Source organism: Schistocerca americana, chromosome 4, assembly GCF_021461395.2.
Source record: "Schistocerca americana isolate TAMUIC-IGC-003095 chromosome 4, iqSchAmer2.1, whole genome shotgun sequence".
NCBI lineage: Eukaryota > Metazoa > Arthropoda > Insecta > Orthoptera > Acrididae > Schistocerca > Schistocerca americana.
This window is the reverse complement of record NC_060122.1, coordinates 343,604,149-343,625,629: the sequence shown is the minus strand read 5'-3', so window position 1 is coordinate 343,625,629 and position 21,481 is coordinate 343,604,149. Positions and strand designations below refer to the sequence as shown.

The window sequence follows — 21,481 nt, the reverse complement described above, 5'->3', positions numbered from 1 at the left end:
GATCGCATCATGTGGCTCTTTTCAGTTCTGAGCTCACAGTGAGAACGTAAATATGGCTAGAAATTAGGGTCTCCCGCCAAGTATAGGGGCCTGGCGAAACATTTTGCCTGAAGCTATGTGATCCACATAACGTAACTGTCATGCCGTTCGTTCTACACGACAATTCTCGGTAGCACTCTGCAGGGGCAATGAAGATGTTCCTGCAGCGTTTTCGGAGGGAAGTGTTTGATAACCCACAATACAGCCCTTAATTGGCTACCCCTGAGCTTCATCTCTGCTCAACTGAACCGCTGGCTATGAAGACAATATTTTGACTCAGACAACGAGCTTCAGTCCAGAGTAGAAAATTGTCGAAAAGCACTGGCGCCTGCCTTCTATAACGAGGGAATTGAAAAGTTGCTACAACGCTACGACAGATGCCTAAGTCTGAGCGGCGACTGTGTAGAGAAGTAGCTGGAAGGTGTAATTAACCGTTGCAAATAAAACAGTTTTGATTTGCACTGTGGTTTCCATTTCGCGACCTATCGTTCCTTACTTCCCGAATAGCCCTTGTATCATTACTCTCCTCTATCTACGCCAGTGTCAGCCACGGTAAGCAAAACTGCTCACATGTACAAGTTGCTACATGCATGCATACCAAGATTCTGGATGTCACAGCACTCCTTGGTACGTCTCAGCTTTACACAGCCCTTCTCGGAACTGTGTAAGCGCGACATATCATTTAGCATGCGATGTTGCACCGTTTCTCGTGATATTTGGTGCGTTATTTTTTTTTCCTGTCAACATGACTTCCTTCAGTTCGATAGAATCCTGCTCTCTGTGCTGTTTAACATTTGCTATTTGTTCGTTGTTGAAAGGAAGTTCACAGGTCCAGTGGCTGTTTGCACAAAAAGAGCACCACCGCAGTAAATCTTTAAAAATGGATGGAAATCGCAGTAAGGAAAGATGAGAAATTGTAATAGCAAATGCAAAGTCTAATAAACGACAGGTGTCACGGATTTGCCACGAAACGGCATTACTACGCCAAGCAGAAACAATTTAAAGTTTTAGTTGACAATGAAAGAACAAAAAATTACTACGATCGAAGATGATTTATATGGGATTCATTGTTTTGTACATCAAGAAGCTCTATGTGCTAAATTTGAAGGAATGGAGCATTGGTGGTACGAATAGCAAATTTTCAGAAGTCAGTCGTATCATTAGACTGTCCGTTGCAACAGTTTTAAAGGGAATTATTGAACGAAGATTATGGAGACGTTATGCATTACCGTAAAGTACATCGGTTAAATCAAAGGGCATACTTGGGACGATTTTTCGATTGAAGACTTGCTGTTATCGAATTTTTGAAGGAGAACGGATCGTAGATCTAGCGTTGTAAGTGCACTTGACTGGAAGTACTCTACAGAAATACTGAGCCATGAGCCTCTATAGCCATCTATAATTGCGGAAGTGTTACTGTTGCTGGATTTTGTGCACGAACTGACCTCCCGAATATATCTCATAAATATTTGACTGTATTCATATCGAGCGATCTGAGTGACCAAATCATTCGCTCGAATTTCCTTCAAACCAATCACGAAGAATTGTGGCCTGGTGACACGGCGAATTGTCGTCCACAAAATTTCCATCGTTGTTTGGGAACATGAAGCCCATGAATGGGTGAAAATTGTCTCCAAGTAGCCGAACAATTTCCAGTCAATGATCGCTTCAGTTGGACCAAAGGATCCAGTTCATTAGATGTAAACACAGCGAGTACCATTACGGAGCCACCACCAGCTTTCACAGTGCCTTGTTGACAACTTGGGTGCTTGGCTTCGTAGGGTCTGCGCTACTCTAACCCCACCAACAGCTCCTACCAACTATAATGGGGACTCATCTGACCAGGCCACTGTTTTCCAGTCGTCTAGGGTCCAACCGATATGGCAAAGAGTCCGGGAGAGGCGGAGCAGATGATGTCTTGGTGTTGCCATAGCCGATTAAACGCCAGATTTTGCCTCGCTGTCCAAAAGGATACGTTAGTCGTACGGCCTACATTGATCCCTGTGGTTATTTGACTCAGTGTTGCTTGTCTGTTAACACTGACACGTCTACGCAAATGCTGCTGCTCTCGGTCGTTAAGTGAAAGTCGTCGGTCACTGCATTTTCCATAGTGAGAGGTAATGCCTGAAATTTGACACAAGCTTGACACTATGGATCTCGGATTATTGAACTCCCTAACAATTCCCGAAATGGAATGTTCCATTCGTCTAGTACCACCTACCATTCCGCGTTCAAAGTCTGTTAATTGCCGTCGTGCGGCCATAATCACATCGGAAACCTTTGCACTTGAATCATCTGAGTCCAAATCACAGCTCCTGACGTTGACGCTTCATTGACGAGCTTTCCTTGCTCGGCGTGTTGAGCAGTGTAAGCATAGAAATGCTGTTTCTGCTGCTCCTGTGGGAAGGAAAAGAAGAACCTTATCTACACGAATTTTTCAAGGATGATGTGGTGATGATATTCTGTGTCTGCTGTGAGAAAATTACTCTAGCAGCAAGTCAGGCCAACGTGTTGTTGACCTGTGGTGTGGTTGGTGGTCCAGGCCAAGGACGAGCCGGTTGCGGGATTTTCCCGCCTTCTCACAGAAGGAAAGCTCCGCCAGTGCACTGCCATTTACACCTCGTGTACGCGATACCACCGCCATCTGTATACGTGCACATCGCTATCGCATGACCTTTTGTCACCTCAGTGTACCTCGCCCCCCTGAAGACCGCAGACAAATCGGCGTAGAACACACGCCAAAAACGAATGTGGTTGTCTGACATTTGCATGAAAAATCCTATAATACTGCAATGGAAAATATGACATGCACAGATTTATTAGGAGCGGCACTGTCCGCTAAGTTACGTTCCAGTAGCCTCAGGAAGAATTGCTAACAACTTACAGAATGTTTATTATTGTTCTGGGAGGCGAAATTAATTTATACGCTTATGTTCATATTGACAGAGACAGTTACATGTATTACACTCCGTCGCACTAAACCTCTGCTCCTGGGGCAACTTATTTTCTTTTGCCATTTGCGAGGAAAGTATACTTTGTAAAATGAAGAAACCGCACAACAGTGGCTTAATCCACAATCTTTTATTGCGTGCATGACCAGTCTCAGAACATTAAAGTTCCATTATTTGGTGTAAACCGTAATAATGAAAATATTGTCTTACGTAAGAATGGAAGGGGGTCCTCGAGTCTGAAATATCAGATTAGGAGCTATGTGGGTAAAATTTCTAACCAGAATAAATTAAAAGTGAGAACAGGACGTTATTTGCAAATAAAATCACTTAACCATTTGGTCAGACAGACAGGAATTTTTATACGAGATTTAAAGAACATAAAGACCTGGCCATTTCCAGGTCAGCTCTGACAATGCATTTGATTGACAACCCGCGTGAGTTGCAGCAGGTTAGCGGTAACCTAACTATTTTACACAACGCAGACTAAGGTCAGAGACTCAATGTCCTGGAAGAAATTTAAATCTTAAGAAGTCTTCATTTATAACCTCTCGATACGATTAACGCAAACTCTGACCTATATCATAAAAATATTTTAGGTAATTATGACATTATCCAAACAAATTGAGGTGTCCACATAACGTAATATTTTTCACTATTTTTTTAAATGTACAGGTCCTCTTTTCCTCTTGATTTTGTGATGATTTCGTCTCCTTTCTGCTTTTACTCTCCACTTTTCCAGTTCAAACAGATCATCAATGGCATGTAAGTTTCATAGCGTGCCTACGCTATGGGTCGTGTGCGGCGTATGTACTAAGGCTAGTATGTACTATTACATAGTTTTCCTGTTCGTGTTTCCGGTCGCGTAGCACAGGAGAACGGTTATTATGAAATTTATGTAAGTAATTTCAGACAATATACGATTTCTCTCCCCATCCCCCACCCAATTTTCAATTCATTTTACGTGTTTCAAGATTTTGGTGGCTTTTCGTGTCCGGTCGTGATGTCCGTTTTTTTCTGATTTTTTAGGTCCCTTTTACCCTTTTGACATGGAACCATGACAACACTGGGGAGAGGATGACTTCCGATAGTTGAGTGATTTATTTTTAAGTAACGTCCTGTTCTCTCTTTTAATTTAGAAATTTTAGCAGTATAGCTCGTTATCTGAAACGTCAGACTTTAGGATCCCCTCCCATTCTTGTATAACACCATATTTTCATTATTATAGTTCACACCACGTAATGAAACTTTAAGTGCTGCGGAACCGGTCATCTACACAATAAAAGATTGTGGAGTAAGCAGCTGTTGTGTGGTTTCTTCATTTTACAAAATGGGCTTGTACAGTTGCGTCTGCCCCATAAAAAGAACCTTTGTCAGGAGAGTAGTTTAGCCTATCCGTTAGTATAAACGTACTTATCATTAAGTAATATTTATGATTGTAGTTACAACGCAAGGACTAGGGAAATAGGGTGTAACCCAAATATTGATAGCTGAAGCATCCTAAAAGCTTATATAAATCCCGAATAGTGCTACATGAATTTTTGTACTATTTCTGGCCAAGAAAGTATTCCAATTCTCTTAGAGACGCTGCAGGAATGCTACTGGTTCTTGATTTTTAGAATACAGACGACTATGAATTGGTAACATTCAAACCCCGTGATCGTGGCACTCGGCGCCGAGCGCTTATTTCGTTCTTACCTGAGTAAATTTAAACCGTCTTCGACCCGAATTTTGGATTGGACACCAGAGCGCTTAAGTAGGCATGGCCCTGTTCAAGGTGGTATGCCTTCGCCTTCCTCCAACCTTTAAACGGACTTACCCAGCCTGTTATAGAGGGACTAACAGTTTAAAGGGAATTCCGGACCACTGGGAAACTTTGCATGTTTCATGCTAACAAATATGCAATGAACAAAAATGAGCATTTTTTGGAATAAACACGGGGACAATGTAATCTCGGAATATGAAGTCTCCTAATCGGAATAACGCCAACGCGGGCGAGCTAGATACTCCAGGTAGATTTGCAACTGTAGATTTGGAACTGTTATTAGAGGTTTACCATTTAACCTGACAACGGCCGTCTTTCCTCCTTGAAAGTCTGTACAGACCGGTATCATGCTCGACCTGAAAGCTTTTAGACTAGTAAACCTGATGCCGTTTACTGCTCCAACATACAAATATAATATAGCGCTATCAAAGCTAGCGTCTTTGTATAAACGGTAGACAAGCACATTATTTTCTTCCTTTTGACTTTAAGTATTATAAAGTATTGTCGAAACATATTACATACAGAAAAATATTAATAAATGGCTAAGTCGGTTCATACCTAGCTTTTCTATCTGACTGCTTCCGGGGACAACAAAGATCTGATTTTCAATTTTTCATGTAATTATTGACTGAATTTCAAAATTTAAAACGCAATAATAATCTACTCATTAAGAGGTGTAATCTTATGTTAAAGGTTTAACAGAGTAAGGCAAGTATTACACTTAGAAAGAGTGTATATATCCCGTCTCTAATGACCTCGATGTCGTCGGGACATTTAACCCAATCTTACTTGAGTGTATGTGCCTTGAGACAGCGTAACTCACCGTGTTCAAACAGCAAGAATGTATTCACGCAGTAATTGAAAATGATAGCAATTAGCGACTTCCAACAAATTTTGCACATAATTTCATAACCTGAAAGAAAATTTTTCTCGCAAACACATAAAAAAAAATAAATGAAAGGACAAAACCTTATTGCTAACTACATTTTCGCAGTTCACGCAATAAAACTTTAGCACCAGACATGGCATTTTCATTTATTATTTCTTTACTACAGACTCCATTCGCAACACATTTTGCAGACACTAGTCACGTATACCGCTGAAAATACCCGCAAATTTGTATCACTGTACGATACGTAGTTCAGAAGATATGACGTCATAAACATTGGGAAGCTTTTGCTTAAAACGGGGCTCAAATTACCCAGACTTACCTTTAGGAAGCTTGTGCTCCGACTTTTATGACCTCGCCGTCGACGAGTTGCTAAACCTGCTTCACAGGAAAGTGACTATTAGTCAGGTGAAAGTAGTCTATGTTCTTGAGCCCGAGGCTCTATGTCAGTCGAATGAGCGCTGATGCAGCTCGCAAATGTTTAGCGTGTTAACATGAATACGGGTATGAATCTTTTTAGTCATCAGATGTATTGCGCATGTAATAAGGCGGCGGTGTTCAGTACAGTGGTTATTAGTTCCTTTACCTTTATAATCAGGAAAAAGTCGTGGGCCCCCTGGAAAGAGAAAGGGAGGGGGGATAGTAACTATAGTACTGGAAGTCGACGTATGGTGGATATTTAAGTCTCGGAGAGGTCTGAGACCTGGCTTGTTACGGTTGAGATACCTGAGATACGCGTTATTAGTGACGCCTAAACTTCCAAAAACGGCGCTGATGGCCCAAAACGTAATGACCACCACTTAATAGTGTGTGGATCCATATCTGGAATACAGTTCAGCATTAATTCTGCGTAGTGTCAATTCACTAAGGTACATTGTAACAAATATCTACGTATAGATCACGCAATTCCCGTAAATTACGAACCAGTAGTTTGTGGCCATATAGCTGACGCCTGATTGCGTACGATATACTGTATGTCTCATCGAATTCATATCTGGAAAATTTAGTGACCTAGAGATCAACAGGAATTCACTATCATGCTCTTCAGACTTTGACAGCACGATTCTCGCCCTGTGAAGCGGACACTAGCCCTGTTGGTAGATGCCATCGTTGCCAGGGTAGACATCATGTATGAAGGGATGTAGATGGTCCTCAATAATGTTCACGTAGTGCAAAGTTGTTGTGCTGTTGTCGATTACTATGGCTCTGAGCAGTATGGGACTTAACATCGGAGGTCATCAGTCCCATAGAACTTAGAACTACTTAAACCTAACTAACCTAAGGACATCACACAAGTCCATGGACGAAGCAGGATTCGAACCTGCGACCGTAGAGGTCGCGCGGTTCCAGACTGAAGCGCCTAGAACCGTTCAGCCACTCAGACCGGCCTGTCGATTACTACCACACGTCCCATGGAAGCCCACGAGAATACCACCACATGATAACACTACACTAGCAGGTCTGTTTCGATTTGGTGTTACAAGAAACGTGATTCATCAGACTAGGCGACACGTTTTCATTCATCCATCGCCCAGTCCCGACGATCCTCTGCCCACTGAAGGCGTTTTAATCGACGAAGTCGTTGGATCATCGTGGCTACAAACAGGGGTGGTCTGCTGCGGATCCTCATGTTCAACAGCGTGCACTGAACGGCTTGCTCCGAAACACTTGTGCCTGCACCATCGTTGTGCTCTTTGGTCAGATCTGCCACAGATCGCCGCCTATCCCGATTTATAGAGCGGGCAAACCTCCGACTAGCAAGTTCTCTGCTGAATTGTGGACAGCCAACACTTGTCGTAGATGCTCACGCAATAGGAAAATAACAGCCATCTTCGCCACATCTGAGATGCTCGTTCCCAGGTGCCAGGGTATAAGGATTTGGCTTTTGTAAAAATCGCTTATGTCACTGAATTTTCCCATCTGCGTCTCGTATCGTCGCTAGAACGATTCTGCATCCGTCTCTGTTCCGCTAACATACAGTACGCCCTGCACCGTGTCACGTGCCCGCAATGCCAGGAGGCGGCACTCAGTCGCGCGATGTGGCGTGGTTACAGCGTTTTGCCTCATCAGTGTAACAACGCGTCCATCATTCTTTCTCCAGTGCAGGCACTGTGGTGACTACAGCCGTTATGAAATACATGAAATGTATTCGCTGTTGCTATTAAGAACAACCAACAGATGTATAAGGGAACGATGACAAGGAAAATTTGTACCGGATAGGGACTCGAAACCAGATTTCCTACTTTACACGAGCACTTGCCTTAACCGCTATTTTTTCTTTTTTGGACGCTCGCATTAAGGGTACACAGCAAAAGACAACAAAAAAATCAGGACTAGCCTTACGGGGCACCGCCAGTTGGGACCCTACCAAACAAAAATAAACTGATCCTTCTTCAGGCGTTGCCGTCCAAGCTACACCTAACGCCCCCCCCCCCCCCCCCCCAACCCACCTCTTCCTCCTAAGGAACCTAAGATAACGAAAATGTGGCAATCGTTCGAGCGTCGATCTTTACGGGCGATGTGAATAAGGGATAGCAGATTCCAATAACCATAAAACAAGGTTTGATTTTTTCCTTTTTTATTTTAATTTTTTTTTATTATTTTGTGTTCGTACAATATCGTTCGTTGGCCATTACATGTTAGTGCATTTTACGGTGCAAAGTGATCAAGGATGCGTCACGAAATGGGGAGACAGGGCACACTCCAACTATATGGGGGAGCGGGGTCAAGAAAAACTCTGTGGACGAGATATCCGGCGAAATTTCGTTGGTAATGGGGCGACAGGGTGAGCTTACTGTGCGCGATCACAACGCGATTCTAGAAGTCGAAGAATATATGTGGGCAGTTGTGAAAGAGTTATTCTAAAGCCTTCCTCGAAACCAGATGAGGGTATGCTGTTTTGCAAGAAGGTAATGTGACGTCTGGGCAACAGCAGGAATTCCGAAGTCATGATGCGTTGGATGAGGAGCCATACGTCACATTTCAGGGGGCAGTTCAGACGGTGTTCGCTGGTTTTGCCAAGTTGGCAGTCAGAACAAAGTGGCGACGTAACCAGTCCTATATGTTGTAGTCATCGATTGGTCGGAAACGTATTGTTGACTATGACATACCAAAGTACATACAAGTTCGATAGTAAAGAGGGTGCATGGAAGAATCTCCAAGCCATCTGCCAGTTAACGTCTGGGTGCTATACCTCCATGGTGCGGGAGGAGTGGACGATGTAAACAAGGATAAAAGTCCTTCCCACAGGGAGCGTGGGTAACTGGGAGATTGTTCCAAACGTAACTGAGTTCGACGAAATACGATATGGTAAGGAATAACACCGGAGAGACATGTGCTAGCCGATCGCGGGTTGGAGAGAAGCTAGTCAAAGGACATCCAAGAGACTGCATGTTAGAGATGAACAGAACCCCCGCCAATGCTGAAACATAGTATGCGCAAAGAGAGCGGTGGATCATGCTCACACATTGACAAGTCCAAGGACGCCTTTTAGAGGAGGCAGTGGTAGAGTTTTGAAGTGGACCTTGAAAAGAGTCCCAGCTGACATGAAGTACCCGAAAGCCAACTGAAACTGTGACCAAGGAGTAACAGGATTGGGAGGATTTGGGCAAAGTGTACCGGTTTAGGGACCACATATGTGTTGATGTAGAACACACACCAACTACAGTGGACATGTTAGCGAACATGGTGCAGTATGGACTGTAAAAACTGGCAGTAAGCAATGCCACGGCGCAGTGTGCGGAGCCCCTGCACTTGTCGCTAAGCAACAGAGAGTGGCACAGATAGGAAGCAGGTCCAGCGCCCAAGTCTCGAGTGCATGTCCAATATGCATCGTCATTGATTTGCCGAAGTTAAGGATGCTACCCAAAATATGTCCATTCTGCTTGATCCAGTGGATAGTGTCATTGAGTTCCGGTGTGGAGTGGTTCAGGAGCTCATCTGTATAGGGCCAGCAGCGATAGATATGATTGTGCAAGGTAAGACCCTGTGGGCGAGTTGTAAGACTGGTGATGTGGGACTCCAGTGCGATGGCACGCAGTAATGTGGAATGCGGCATCCTTGGTGCACAGAGTGGAATACAGTGGCATGTAGGTATTGGTCCAACAAGTCTCCAATTGACCTGGACCACAGGGACACCACGAAGCAGAAGCTGTCGAATAGCATCCACAAAGAGCCGCGGAAACCTCATACTTGCCACACCAATAGGAGAAATGGGTGTCGAATGTGATGAAAGGCACTTGCAAAATCAATGGAGATCGGCGGCACACAGAGATGACAACCTGTGGCTATCGTGATGAGGTCACAGCTATCCACCAAAGCCGTTTGAAAGGTATCCCAACCATATGCAGTCTGATCTGGTAAAAGGACCTAAGGTAAGACTGTGCGTGTGCACGCCGTTAAGGGGCACATATAGGTTTTATAATCTGCGTTCATTAATGTAAGGGGGCGATATGAAGAGACATTGGTCGCTCCTGATGGTTTAGGCACTGGTAGAAGAACGTCAGTGACAAATTCGTGTGGTATCTGTAAGGCAGAAGTACAGAGTTCCTGAAGTATCTCTGTCCAGCGAGGGAGTATTAAAGTGGTGAACGCCCAGTAGAACTCCCTTGGAAGACCATTTGGTCCCAGTGACTTGTTCTTCATCCTCTTGTCAATTGCGTCCTCCACCTCGTCCGCAGTGATCGCAGACATCATTGATGTTGACTCTGCAATGTTGAGACTCCGTCCAGGAGCAAGGCGGAGCCATCAGGAATTGGCACCGCCATCGAACAGTCGTCGTAAAAGTGGCGGTAGCGGTCGGCGAAGGCAGGCGCCACCGCTGCCTGCGTTGTGTGGCGACTACTGTGTGGCGAGTTCAGAAACCAAAATCGACGTCAGCGACGATGGTCAGATGCTGTGTGAATTGTGGACAGCGATTCCTCGTGTAGAAGGTACTTTCGTCGCGAACTCACCACGACGCCGTACAATTTATCGCGTTTGGAGCGGGAGGAGACGGTCTTTAGTGCACTGATGTTCCCTATGGACACCAGCATTGAGTTCACAAAGGACGGTCCAATGAACGTTGGTGGTGTCCCGATGCCATGCTGCTGCTTCCTTGCCACATTGCATGAAGATCTTGGTGACTGCAGGTTTCGCACATTTGAGCCACCAGTGGAATAAGCATGCAATGGGAGATGCTTTTCACAGGCTACCCATGTAGTGGCGGTACATTGTCGGCAATGAGGGTTTCCAAGTAGGGCAGCCTTAAGCTTCTAGAACCCATTGCTGCACCAGACAGACTGAGGTGGTAGAATGAGCGTGATGATGAAGGCGCAATGATCCATAAAGCGCGAGGGGCCATTTTTCTGCTTGGAAGACTGTGTTTCCAAGGTGCACAAAGACATAAAACCGATCGAGTCTGCTCGCAGAATGCGCTGAATAATTGGTATAACCAAGGACGTCACCGTGAATTATTTCCCAAAAGTCACGAGTTGAAATTCTTCGACTAAAAAATGGTTCAAATGGCTCTGAGCACTACGCGACTTAACTTCTGAGGTCATCAGTCGCCTAGAACTTAGAACTAATTAAATCTAACTAAGCTAAGGACATCACACACATCCATGCCCGAGGCAGGATTCGAACCCGTGACCGTAGCGGTCGCTCGGTTCCCGACTGTAGCGCCTAGAACCGCACGGCCACACCGGCCGGCTCTTCGACTAAAGTGCACAACGTTGGGCATGGCTAATAACCAGGTGTCTCGTCTTTCTACACAGTTGAAATCGCCACCCACGACGAAGCGATCATAACGTCTGGAAAATAGAGGAGTCGTGTCGTCTGCGAAGAATGTGGACCACTGCCAACGATTTGTGGAGCGAGATAGGACATAGATATTGAATACGCACAAGTCAAAGATGGTGTCAGCCATGCCACAGCCAGGTGGGAGGAGTGTAATGCCTGTGCCTGGGATCTCTTTGCGAATGTAAAACGCCCCTCTGTTCCTGAGTGATCTCCTAGAGACGTTTTTGAGACATAGCCATAAACCCATGGTATTGTGCCAACATAAACTTTCTCAAGAAGGATGACATCCTTAAATCGCCTCTGGCAAATGCTGGGATGGTTCCTTTGAAAGGGCACGGCCGACATCCTTCCCCATCCGATGCGACCGATGACCACACAGTTTGGTCTCCTCCCCACAAATCAACCCAACCCAACCCAATAAAGCGTTGGTCCACTTCTGGCCATTATGCAATGGTAGTTATTCGAGTTGACATTGATTGAAAGAGTTGTTGGATCTCCTGAGCGATATCGTGTCAAATTCAGTCCAAGAGGTGCGTTAGATCGTCAGAATGACGAAATGTTTGGAGGGCCCTGCCCAGAATGATCCAAACATTCTCAACTGGGGAGAGATCCGGCAACCTTTCGGACCAAGGTAGAATGTGGCAACCACGAAGACAAGCAGTAGAAACTCTAGCCGTGTGCACGCGGGCATTATCTTGTTGAAATGTAAGTCAAGGAAGACTTGCCACAAATGGTAACAAAACAGGGCGTAGAACATCGTCGACGTATCGCTGTGCTGCAAGGGTGCCGCAGATGACAACCAAAGGGGACCTCCTATGAAAAAAACGTGGCACCCCAGACCTCTGCTGGTTGTCGAGCAGTATGGCGGGCAACAGTCCGGTTGTATAGCAGCGCTCTCTGTGGCGTCTCCAGACACGTCTTCGGCCTGGAATCTCATTGACTGGCGTCTTCAGTGATGAGTCCCGCTTAGGTCTGAGCCTCGATGAACAGGCTACATGTACGTCACATCTACTAATTTCTGTATCATTGGGATAATTCCTTCGTGGTGCGTCGCTTTTTTGCCTTGGAGTGAATAACCGACAGCTCCGCTGAACGTTTGTGACTTACACTGGATAGACTTCGCTCGTCCGTAGTGTCGTTCGGTGGACAGGAAACACGAAGAGACAACTTAGTTCCTACGCTATGCACTAATTAGTAAATATATAAAACACACGTTTTTTGCTCTCGTTACCGTGTGTTGCCGAAGGTGGAGAAATTCGAGCTTCGTAATCCAGATTGTGTGACACTAAAACATCGATGAAGAAATGAGGGGAATATCGTTTGTTCACAGAACGCCGAGAGCGGGTCGCTGATCAAGGTGTTGGTAACGGCACCAGCAGTCAGCATGCAGCTGCTGGTCTACTGTCTCGGAGCTCACAGCGTCCGGGAACAGGTGAAGACAATTATTTTCGTTTTTCCCCTCTTTCACGACTCAAGTAATTTATACCTACAACACTTTCACACTTTGCTTTAACATAAAAGCTCCTCTACTTATACAACTAACTTTACGGGAAACACGCATACTACCAAAAAATCTTTCTCGACAGTAAAATATTCACAGTATGGGATTCCACAAAATTAATTTCATGACCTACCGCGCACCCACGCTTTAGTGCCACCAAAGAATAAACTTAACACTAAATTTACTCTCTGTCGGCGGTCCATTGATTCTGTATAACGTTAAATTTCATGCAGCAGCAACAAAAAAACTGAATACTTAAGAGTGTTCCTTGCATTATGAAGTGATATAAAATCCTCTTACTAAGACTCTTCTCCTTCAAGAGCAGGCAAATAAATTTATGACAAGACCATTGCCCTCCTGAGATAAGTAAATAAAAGTAAATCGGTGTAAAGAACTACAATGGTATAACTCCTGCTGTTCCTCCATTGACATAACTGAAAGTCCCTCCAGCCCTGTGACTGGCAACATGAGAAACACCGCACCTGTCATGATATCAGGAGTCCTCAACATAACATATCCATCACTGGGATTCTGGCAGTAGATACATCTCAAGTCTTTACTTTCCACCGAACTACTAAATGTACACCCCACTGTACTCGCTCAGACATATAAATGCCTTGCTAAGGGCTAACGGGAACACATCTCATCTCTTAAAGTTATCTAAATATTTGGTAGGCTATACAATTACTCCTCCTCTTAAATATCAACAAAAATATTAATTTTCTTTACATCCCTTCATTCCCTCGAATAATTTCACAATAGCAGCTGAGCGTAGGTTGGCCGCTGGATCATCATTAATCCACCTAAGTAGTACAAATTCATCATTACTCGCTGAATCCCTATCATACACCAGTCTAAAATACGTACTTGCATTACATTGCGATTGGTTTGATTTATAGGTTTTCAACACCAGATTTAAGCATCTTATTTTGTGTTAGCCAACACATTTCACCTGTACTGCCTCCACCTGTTGTTTTACATCAGATTTCATCTTACTTATATCAGTGGATAATGTTTCAGTTACCTCGGCTTTGTTCTTAATGCTAGTTCATAAAAATTCGTTATTTCAGTGAGTTAAGTGTTACTGGCGCCGATAGTGTCTGACATCTGTTCCTTCCTCAACCTGTCGGTGCGTGGTTTCGATGCTCAAATTACGTACTTCTTCAGAGACTCCCTCCTTGAATATTGAAAAATTCTCGTGGCATCTATTCAATTCTTACTGTACAGTTATTCCCAATGCTTGCTGCATTAAACTGAACTCAACCTAAAAAAAACCCTTCTTAGTTCACTTGTTTAGGTTTAAATCTGATTTGAATGTTTAACAATTGGGCTCAAATTTATACAGATCAGACTTCAGTACCTTATAATTATCATCTGTTTTACCCTCCGGTTTGACACTATTAGAATTTGATTTAACAGTATTAGAGTCTAACTTATATCTTAATTCTTGACTATCAAATCTCATACCCTTATAACTGACATCCATCTTACTATTTAATTATCTTACATTAGAGTCTAATTCTAGTAACATATCCTATACAATGCTAAGTAGATTTAATTTCCTTTCTTTTCTTCTCGAGACACGCTACTCTCTTCACTGACCTCCTCTTTTGATGCTATCAGGACCTTATCACTCATGGCAAAATCACTCTAACTAGTAAGGGTTTTTGATCTGTTTCACCACATACGTCAGACAAGCCCTTTTATATTCATCTTTCCCTTCCATTGTCCCACAGTCTAATTATCAGAAGAAAATCTTTAAGACTTTTCTTAAATATCGTCGATAAGATGAGCAATGCAGCCAGTGAGTTGATGAGCTGTCTACGTAATGCATGTAATCAATTACACTCCCAAATAATACCGTTCAAGCTATAAGGCTTCAAGCAATGATCAAATTGCGATATTATCACTCAAAAACCTTCACTTACACGAAGTTCGAACCGCCAACCGTAAAAGCGCGAATGCAGCAACAAAATTCTTCGTGTGTTTTTCCAGAAAACATTACAAGCTATGCGCCGGAAAATCAGTGACAAAGCTTCACTTCGGTATGAAACACATTCAACTCTACGTTTAATCTTGGCCTGGAGCATCGATCGTTCCAAATTACAGCACAGTGGAGAACTGCTTAACTTCTTCTCTGATGCGCGCACAACTTGCATAACGTCGTGATATGACATCTTCTTTACACTTTTGACAAAATTATGAAAACTGTTTATCTCTTGTTGATCACGTAAGTTCACGGCAAGCTTGTTTCGATGTAAATGCCATTCTGAATGACATTCTAAATGAACGGACGGATCTCAAACACAGAAATTACCGGGACAACTTCATTGAAATAACAGAGAAAAGATTTGAACACAATACGATAAACAAAAAAACCATAAAATGCATTAAAATTGCATATCTACAAATGCACAATATCTTTGGCAAAAAAACGTCTCCGACTACCTAAGAAATAATTTACTTGTAAACATAAAATATCATTTGAACGATTTGTCATTTTACAACTTTCAAAAATTAGCACGACATATTTATAGATTGTTAACAACAAAGTACATAAAATAACTTACGTTCTAAAATGATTTATGGACATCACTTCACATAGACGTGAGTAGCAACAATATAAGACAAAATCTCGTAGTGCTACTACACTGACATTGGAATGACCTACAAATTTGTAATTGTCAAAAGAAATTTCGCTATTATTCTTCTACAGAAAGTAAATACGTGACATATGTTAACAACGTAGTACATAATAAAAATTAAGTTCCAAGCTGATTTATGGACGTCACTTCATCTCGACGTATATATAAGATAAAATCTCATATAAAATTTGATAGTACTGCTATACTGACGTAGAGTAAAATGATATGTAAAGGTAGTGTCAACAGGAACACTTGATAATGGCACGTACGTCGAACGTGAACTTATGGAATCGACAAGAAATAAACAGTTGCAGCTAATTTTGTCAAGCGTATAAATAAGAGGTCTGAATTGAGGCCTGCCGTCGTTGCTCGGACATTTTGGCACGAGATACTGTTTTTTAGATACGTCAGCAAATCAGGGTTCTTCGAGACCCGTTATAATTTATTGCTTCTGTAACACATTTGTGCAAAAATTAGCATAAACACATTTTTCTATTAGTGTTTCGCCTGATTGCTCAGCAGTAATCATCGATAAAATTCTCCCATCTTTACAATTTACTAGAGGCTTAAAGTAAACGTTGACCGATATCTTGGCAGTGTGTACGGTTTCATGTCTTGGATCAGATGTTTATTTGTTAGTTCGCTAGGAAAAAGACGTTTCAGTGTACTGTTACATCCATATCAGGAGTTATGGTATGTCAGAGAAAAATCTATCTGACAATTCGTGTAGCACTAATTATCCGCCATTCTTGTTTTCACATCACGCACAGGAAGTGCAGCAGCACGTCACAAAAAAAAATTATAATACTATTTCAGGACTATCATCTCTATCACATCCAATAAGTCGATCAATATGCCTGAACTAGTTAGTCGACACACTAACGTTACTTTGTAAGATTTCAGTTTCAATACATACTCAGCTCTGCGAACAGAAGTTAATAACACACCAGTTGAAGGGATGCATGAAGCAACGATTTTCTCGAAGATTTCTCAGAGGTCGCTCCGCCCCGTAAAATATTCCATACTGTCACTACGAGATCCTTAACTCCTTCCCAGAATTTTAAAACTTCTCACAGAGTACGCTCTTATTGCCGCTTCCAAGCTCGCCAAACCATTGGTGAACGTTCTACACGTAAAGCCAACGAATTAGAAAACTAGCAATGACCATTAAATTCGTTGTTACATTCTACGAATCTGCTGTGGCAAGGTTAAGGAAAAGCGTAATTTTTGGCCTTTTGGGTATTGTTACAAAATATCCTTTAACAAAAAACTGAAATGTATATCCTTTTGCAGAACTGAGTTACCAAATTCGAAGTGAAGGTAGGACATGCCCGATCGAAACTGGATTAATAAAAATAAGAAACTTTAAGGTGGAAGTTTTAATTCTTCAAGTGTTCTCAGTAGCATCCCACACTTGAGTACGGCCCACAGAATGCTCATACAACCATGTGAAACTGCAAGAAAAGTTCTTCTTTGGGGTATGGTTCAAATCGCACGCCACGTTGCCTTGAATGTCCATTGTATCATCAAAGCGGTGACCCTTTATGTGAATTTCTCCAGATTGTCGTTTTGTGGTAGGTTCGTAGTGATAAAACCAAGTTTCGTCACCTGGGATGAGTTTGCCAAAAGTCTTGCCAGTTGTCTACGCTTCGTTGGTTTTGTGCGGAAGTCAAGGTATGCAGGGAAAACATTGCACACTCTTTTCTCTTCTTCAAAATGTTCTCAAGAATGTGTTGCACGTTTTATATAGAGGTGTTCAGTTCGTTACTCCAGAACACGTTGACACCGAACGGCCACATGTCCAGCACTTAACACTACCCGCTCACAACATTGCACACTCTTTTCTCTTCTTCAAAATGTTCTCAAGAATGTGTTGCACGTTTTATATAGAGGTGTTCAGTTCGTTACTCCAGAACACGTTGACACAGAACGGCCACATGTCCAGCACTTAACACTACCCGCTCACAACTGACCGGTCGAATGGATATCTATGATTTACAGTTGTTAGTTCAGGCTGCTTTCACAGTTACAGGGCTGACGTCGCTTAAAAGTCTCTCTCGGAACTTTTCGGACTGACAGGGTGTCCTTCTTTCTTTACTCAAATGAAGCTTACTGATTTCTGCAGGCCGTGGCGCACTTCACTCCACTCCACTTCGCTTTGGTAGTTTACTGACGTATACATCTTGACCATAGCATTACAAAAATGGTTCAAATGTCTCTAAGCACTATGGGACTTAACATCTGGGGTCATCAGCCCCCTAGACTTAGAACTACTTAAACCTAACTAACCTAAGGACTTCACACACATCCATGCCCGAGGCAGGATTCCAACCTGCAACCGTAGCAGCAGCGCGGTTCCGGACTGAAGCGCCTAGAACCGCTCGGCCACAACGTCCGGCTAGCATTACCGAAACTGCCTATATCATAACACACAATAATCACAATGTAATATTTCAGTAACACGTATTTCAAAGAAATGTTACAAATTTTAACATCTGAGGCGTATGAAAACACATAGCTGAGAGAGGTTGACATTACATAACTAATAGCCTATAAACCTCTTGTAAGACGACAAAATAGGGAGTAAAAATAAATGAAATGAAAAACCTCCTTTAGTTAGCCAGTTTTTGGCAGAGTTAAAGAATAGGCTCTAAGGACGGGCCCCAAGTTTTAGTCCTCTTGCCGACAATGTGACAATACGCAATTGCTGAGCAACGATTGTTTTAGTTTAATCAAAAAGGAAGTCATTTTCCAGAAAAAAATGTGGTATTTTTTGACAAAACATATACAGTGAAGTAAATGAAAAACATGTTAATAAAGTAGATTTACTGTGCCAAGTGACATGACTGCTCAATGACTCATTTATGTTACGAATCATGTTGTACTAATGTTCACATTTAATATCAACTACTTCCAGGAACGGATGACGTTATAGGTTTTTCTGTAGGATATGAGTAAAAAATGTTTGTAATAATTAAGTTGTGTTGTACGAGGTGTAACATGACAGTTATATATTATCACAGTAAAACTGAAATTCTATTCAGTTTGTTACGTTCTCTAAAACTTGTTGTGTCATTTTTGCAAACTGTGTACGGTGATATAGCAGCATTAACAACATTATCCACTAAATTAAGACCCATATCATTTACGTCGATATGCAGCAGGATTTTACGAATTATCTCGAAGAGAACGGTCTATTGACACACAGTCAACACGGATTTAGAAAACATCTTTATTGTGAAACATAACTAGCTCTTTACTCACACAAATTGTTGAGTGATAATCACAAAGGATTTCAAACTGATTCCGCATTTCTAGATTTCCAGAGGGTTTTTGCCACTATACCACAGAAGTGGTATGTAGTGAAATTGCGTGCTTATGGAATATCGTCTCAGTTATGTGACTGGATTCTTGATTTCCTGTCAGACAGGTCACAGTTCGAAGTAATTGACAGAAAATCGTCGAGTAAAATAGAAGTGATTTCTGGCGTGCCCCAAGGTAGTATTATAGGCCCTCTGTTGATCCTTATCTATATTAACGATTTAGGAGACAATCTTAGCAGCCAGGTTGTTTGTAGATGATGCTGTCGTTTATCGTCTAGTAAAGTCATCAGCAGACTAAAAAAAATTCCAAAACGATTTAGAAAAGATATATGTATGGTGTGAAAACTCGCAATTGGCGCTAAGTAATGAAAAGTGTGAGGTCATCCACATGAGTGCTAAAAGGAATCCGTTAAACTTCGGTTGCACGATAAATCAATCAAATATAAAGGCCGTAAATTCAACTAAATGCCTAGGAATTACAATTATAAACAACATAAATTTGAAAGAACACATAGCAAATGTTGTGGGGACGGCAAACTAAAAACTGCATTTTATTGGTAGAACGCTTAGAAAACATAACAGAGACTGCTTACACTACGCTTGTCCGTCCTCTTTTAGAATACTGCTGGGCGGTCTGTGATCCTTACCACACGGGATTAACAGAGTGCATTGAGAAGGTTCAAAAAACAGCTGCACGTTTTGTATTATCGCGAAACAGGGAATAAAGTATCACTAACCTGATACTGGATTTGGGGTGAACATCATTAAAACAAAAGCGTTTTTCGTTGCGGCAGAATCTTCTCACGGAATTTCAATCATCAACTTTCTCCTCCAAATGTGAAAGTATTTTGTTGACGCCGACCCACATAGGGAGAAACGATCATCGTAATAAAATAAGTGAAATCAGAGCTCGAACGCAAATATATAGGTGTTCGTTTCTTCCGCACTCTGTTCGAGACTGGAATAATAGAGAATTATTGTGATGGTGGTTCGATGAACCCTCTGCCAGGCACTTAAGTGTGATCTACTCTGTTCGAGACTGTAATAATAGAGAATTATTGTGATGGTGGTTCGATGAACCCTCTGCCAGGCACTTAAGTGTGATCTACTCTGTTCGAGACTGGAATAATAGAGAATTATTGTGATGGTGGTTCGATGAACCCTCTGCCAGGCACTTAAGTGTGATCTACGTAGTATCCATGTAGGTGTAGATGTAGATTACTCCATTACGAGGTCATGTACAAAAGGAATCAACAAAATTCCGGGGTATACTGTATCAACAAAATTCTGCAAATATTCTTCTGTAATTCTGTATATATTCCATCGAAATTTCGTAAATTTCAGGTAAGAGTGCACTATAACTCCTGCAGACTCGCATTTTCGCGTGATGACATCGTGGTGTAGGTCCTTACATAACAAATTAAGTGGGTAGACTAGGGCAGATTGGCCTCTTTTTCTTGTTGTTTCTTTCCCTCTTGTGTTTTCAATGTTTACATATATCTTTTTATGTGGAAACATTGGTACATTATTCCAGCAGCTTTAAACTATTTAATTATGGCTTCGCACTATTTGTCAATTTATAAAAAGAAATTTAGTACATTAATGACACCGATGCCAACCCACGGGGCAAGTTGACTCAGCAGTTTGGACAAGCTGGCCCATAAGCTTTTATCATATAATTTAGTTACGAGATTAGTTATTAACTGAAAATACATCTAGTTTATACTCAAGTTGTTGTAATACAAATTACTAAAGCCTAATGACAAAAACTATTCTCATAAATCGTGTATCATTGTTGTAATAAGTCTGATAAAAAGTATGTACAAAATTTTAATCATTCATTGTCTGAATGCCCGATAGGATCTTCACAGGTTAAACATTAACAAGAAACTTCTTTCACTTTATTTTTAACACATGACAGATATATCTACCTCTTAAAACTTGAATATTGAATCAATTCATCATACGGATTGCTGTGCGAAAAAAGATTTAAGACACCTAAGACGAATCATCCTAGTGTTCTTCATCTTGAAGAACTTTCTCAGGAACGCTTGCTTTCTTTCTGCGCTTTATTTGAGGAGTTCTATAATGTGATTTACGTTTTCGATTTTCACTTTTTGAGGAAACAGGTTTTTACGCCAACCATAAGTATTTCTCTTTACGGAGTTCTCTTTTCTTCTGTGTGGAGGCTTGCTGGTTCGCGTGGTGACATATCTTTCGCTCGAGTGTCTGTCAGTATTGCTCAAGTTCTCTTTCGTTTGTTTGCTGTATCTTTTCTTTTTCACAATTCCGCGAATGGCCTGACCTCTTCAGGTGTTGGGAAGGATATTTGGCCAGGTGATGTGATGTTTAATGTAACAGGCGTTGTTACTGACCGAATAGACCTAGAATGTGTTCTTGAGCATTCGAAAGGCTAGCTCCAGCAGTTAAATCATAACCAACCGCAAGATCAGGCATATCTCTTATGTATGAAGACAAACAGTCACATTTCGTGATAATCTACCTTTTTACCTGTTTAAGGATACAGGGTACTTTTCCAGCTCAATATTATGTAAAAATCAACACCTATTTCTTTCAGGCACTGTTTATAAGG

The 21,481-nt window shown here is 42.0% G+C and overlaps 1 protein-coding gene across 1 annotated transcript in view; it reads left to right on the top strand.

Moving 5' to 3' along the window:
• LOC124612234 (odorant receptor 43a-like) overlaps positions 1-21,481 on the top strand; it is a 71,154-nt gene that overhangs the window by 11,046 nt on the left and 38,627 nt on the right. The window contains exon 3 of the mRNA XM_047140312.1: positions 12,750-12,851. Within this exon, the coding sequence (XP_046996268.1) occupies positions 12,750-12,851 (102 nt within the window). The remainder of the gene's footprint in view (positions 1-12,749; positions 12,852-21,481) is intronic.